The following is a 4,081-nucleotide window of genomic DNA, read 5'->3' as shown; positions in this document are numbered from 1 at the left end:
TCTCTCGCGCTCTCTGTCGCACTCTGTCTCGCTCTCTCGCTCTGGCTCTCTCTCTCTCTATCTCGCTCTCTCTCTCGCACTCTCTCGCGCGCTCTCTCTCGCACTCTGTCTCGCTCTCTCGCTCTGGCACTCTCACTCTCTCTCTCGCTCTCTATCTCACACTCTCTCGCGCGCTCTATCTCGCTCTCTTGCGCTCTCTATCTCACTCTCTCGCGTGCTCTCTCGCATGCTCTATCTCGCTCTCTTGCGCTCTCTTGCTCTCTCTCGTGCTCTCCCGCTCTTTTTCGCGCTCTCCCGCTCTCTCGCTCTCTCTCACTCTCTCTCTCACTCTCTCTCTCACTCTCTATCTCGCTCTCTATCTCGCTCTCTCGCGTGCTCTTGCGCTCTATCTCACTCTCTCGCACGCTCTCTCGCTCTCTTGCGCTCTCTTGCGCTCTCTCTCACTCTCTTGTGCTCTCTCTCACGCTCTGTCTCGCTCTTGCGCTCTCTCTCGCTCTCTCATGCTCTCTTGCGCTCTCTCTCGCTCCCTCACGCTCTCTCTCGCACTCGCTCTCTCTTGCGCTCTCTCACGCTCTCTCGCTCTCTCTCTGTCTCTTACTCTCGCTCTCTCTCTCTCGCTCTCTTGCTCTCACTCTTTCTCTCTCTCGTTCTCTCTCTTACTCTCTTCCTCGCTCTCTCTGTCTCTTTCTCTCGCTCGCTCTCTCGCTCTCTGTCTCTTACTCTCTCTCGCTCTCTCTCTGTATCTCACTCTCTCGCTCTCACTCTCTCTCTGTCTCTTACACTCTCTCTTTCTTACTCACTTTCTGTCTCTTACTCTCTTGCTCTCTCGCTCTTTCTCGCTCTCGCTCTGTCTCTTACACTCTCTCTCTTGCTCTCTCTCTCGCTCTGTTGCGCTCTCTCACTCTCTTGTGCTCTCTCTCACGCTCTGTCTCGCTCTCTCTCTCTCGCTCTCTATCTCGCCCTCTTGCGCTCTCTCGCTCTCTCTCGCTCTCTATCTCGCCCTCTTGCGCTCTCTCGCTCTCTCTCGCTCTCTATCTCGCCCTCTTGCGCTCTCTCACTCTCACACGCTCTCTCTCACTCTCTCACGCTTTCTTGCGCTCTCTCTCGCTCCCTCATGCTCTCTCTCGCACTCTCGCTCTCTCGCGCTCGCTCTCTCTCGCTATCTTGCGCTCTCTCTCGCTCTCTCTTGCGCTCTCTCACGCTCTCTCTCTGTCTCTTACTCTCGCTCTCTTTCTCGCTCTCTCTTGCTCTCACTCTCTCTCGCTCTCTCTCTTACTCGCTCGCTCTCGCTCTCTCACTCTCTGTCTCTTACTCTCTATCGCTCTCTCTCTGTATCTCACTCTCTCGCTCTCACTCTCTCTCTCTCTTACACTCTCTTTCTTACTCACTCTCTGTCTCTTACTCTCTTGCTCTCTCACTCTTTCTCGCTCTGTCTCTTACACTCTCTCTCTTGCTCTCTCTCACTCTCTCTCGCTCTCTCTTTCACTCTCTCGCTCTCTCTCTTGCTCTCTCTCTCACTCTCTCGCTCTTTCTCTCTCTCTGTCTCTTACGTTCTCTCCTATTCTCTCTCTGTCTCTCACTCTCTCTGTCTCTTACTCTCTCTCACTCTCTCTGTCTTTCTCTCTGTCTCTCTTACTCTCTTTCTCTCTCTGTCTCTTTCTCTCTTACTCACTCACACTCTCTCTGTCTCTTTCTCTCTTTCTCTCTTTCTCTCTCTCTCTCTCTCTCTTTCTCTCTGTCTCTCTCTCTCTCTTTCTCTCTCTGTCTCTTTCTCTCTTACTCTCTCTCTCTTTCTCTCTGTCTCTCTTTCGATCACTCACTCACACTCTCTCTCTCTCTCTCTCTCTCTCTCTCTCTCTCTCTCTCTCTAGTGTAACAGAGTCCGGGGCGTTGGAGGGAATCTCAAAGGTGAAGAAGACATCAAATGGCCGAGAGAGACAGAGAGACCCCGCCTTGTGACTGTGACATCACAATGGGGGCGGAGCCTGGACTGTTTAACTCCGCCCCAGTTTTCCCGCCATTCCGCCTACGGTAGACCGTGGCCTGAGCTATGCAAGATGAAAGAAAGCAAAAACAGATGGACTGAGCTCTGTGTTTGTGTGAGTGTGTGTATGTGTTTGTGTGTGTGTGTGTTTCTGTGTGTGAGTGTGTGTGTTTGTGTTTTTGTGTGTGTATGTGTTTCTGTGTGTGTGTGTTTGTGTGAGTGTGTGTATGTGTTTCTGTGTGTATGTGTTTCTGTGTGTGTGTCTGTGTATGTGTGTGTGTGTGTATGTGTTTCTTTGTGTGTGTATGTGTGTTTCCTTGTGTGTGTATGTGTTTCTGTGTGTGTGTGTGTTTCTGTGTGTATGTGTGTGTGTGAGTGTGTGTGAGTGTGTGTGTGTGTGTGTGTTTCTGTGTGTGTTTCTGTGTGTGTTTCTGTGTGTGTTTCTGTGTGTGTGTGTGTGTTTCTGTGTGTGTGTTTCTGTGTGTGTTTCTGTGTGTGTGTGATTCTGTGTGTGTGTGTGTGTGTTTCTGTGTGTGTGTGTTTGTGTGTGTGTTTCTGTGTGTGAGTGTGTATGTGTGTGTGTGTGTGTGTGTTTCTGTGTGTGTGTGTGTGTTTCTGTGTGTGAGTGTTTGTGTGTGTGTGGGTGTGTTTCTGTGTGTGGGTGTGTGTGTGTTTCTGTGTGGGTGTGTGTGTGTGTGTGATGGACTTTCTGTGTAAAGATTCTAAATCAAAACCCCCTCCACGATCTCTCCGTGAAGGACGCGTTGGTTCGATGACCTTCTCCTCCGTGTTCCTGCAGGATCAGTCCTGCCACTCTACACGCATCCCTTCTTTCATTCTCTCTTTCTCTCCTTCTCTGAGGGCTGTGGAAATCCAAAGATTTGCCATAATTTACAGAACTTTTGATTCTAAACCTTATTTTTTACGTTTGATTTTTTCTTCTCTCTTCTGAGGAGTTCTGGGCGAATGTAGATATTCGTTTTATTTTGTTCTGTTTCTGTTGTGGTTTGACGCTTGATGATGCGCTGTATGATGGTTATCTTCCAGTAGGTGTGTGTAAAGCTTTTTCCTCGTTCTTTTAAACATACCTGATTCTCCCCAAACTGATCAGCCATAATCAAGGACAAAGCCAAGCTGGGATTAGGTCCAGTTTCAGTCTGATTCGGCTTCGCGCTCCACACAGCCAATCAAAAATAAGGTTGGCATGATTGAAAGTAGTTAATCCTGCCTCTTCACACGTCTACACTCATTCAGTTAGCTTGGAAAGAAGTTCTGACTGGGATATGAATGTCTGCTTGGGGCTGCATGACATATCGATTGTTCTTCAGTATTGCAGTATATTGTGATACCGATATCAAGCAAGGCTGCAGTAAACAAACGAGTTCCTGAATAATCCAATTCCTTATTACAGCACATTGTTTTGTGAGTATTCTTACCAAATCATAGACATTTCAGAGTTTTTCATTTTAAGCTTCACACGTCAGGGGTGTTTAAATATATCGATACATTGCAAATTGCCAAAAACGTGAAATCATCTACATGTAGTCGGTGTTCCTCATTTCCCATGATGAGACTGTTGTAAGAAAATTGTAAGTTGGAATTGTAATTTTTTTTTTTTAACCCATATTGTAAATGAGTGTTCCAACCTCTCTGTGGCCCTTACAATGAAACGGGCTGGGTTTTTGTATGCTTGTTAAAACTGAAAAATTTAAATGAGTTCTATTCTGATTGGCTGTCCTGTATTTTGCCTCAATGAAAACACATTCCATATAACTTCAGGGTGAGTGGGCGGGGCTAAACTGCTGCAGGCGGGTATATACAACTGGTTTTGCTTTATTTTCATCACAAAGACAGTAAATTCAAAACAGGCTGTTTTCCAGCTGTTTCCCCATATGGGCTGTACAGACTGGGACACTTTGAAACTTTAACTTTAACTGGAAACTTAAACTTCGTTTATGTGCACTCAATAATCCGATCATAATCCGATTTCTGCAGTTTCCTGATTATTCAAATGGTCATGTAAACAGGTTTTCTGTGGATCGGAGTAAAAATCAGAAGAAGAGGCTGGATTTTAGCTCAGTTCTCAGATTTCTCAGT

General features: G+C 47.0%; 1 protein-coding gene across 1 annotated transcript in view; it reads left to right on the top strand.

The window, feature by feature from the left end:
* LOC108413117 (protein GPR108) overlaps positions 1-2,179 on the top strand; it is a 29,044-nt gene extending 26,865 nt beyond the window's left edge. Inside the window, exon 18 of the mRNA XM_037543375.1 lies at positions 1,872-2,179. Within this exon, the coding sequence (XP_037399272.1) occupies positions 1,872-1,959 (88 nt within the window). The 3' untranslated portion in view covers positions 1,960-2,179. The remainder of the gene's footprint in view (positions 1-1,871) is intronic.
* Positions 2,180-4,081: the final 1,902 nt, after the last annotated feature.

The sequence above is a fragment of the Pygocentrus nattereri genome, chromosome 12 (genome assembly GCF_015220715.1).
Source record: "Pygocentrus nattereri isolate fPygNat1 chromosome 12, fPygNat1.pri, whole genome shotgun sequence".
Classification (NCBI taxonomy): domain Eukaryota; kingdom Metazoa; phylum Chordata; class Actinopteri; order Characiformes; family Serrasalmidae; genus Pygocentrus; species Pygocentrus nattereri.
This window is presented reverse-complemented; position numbering and strand designations above follow the sequence as displayed.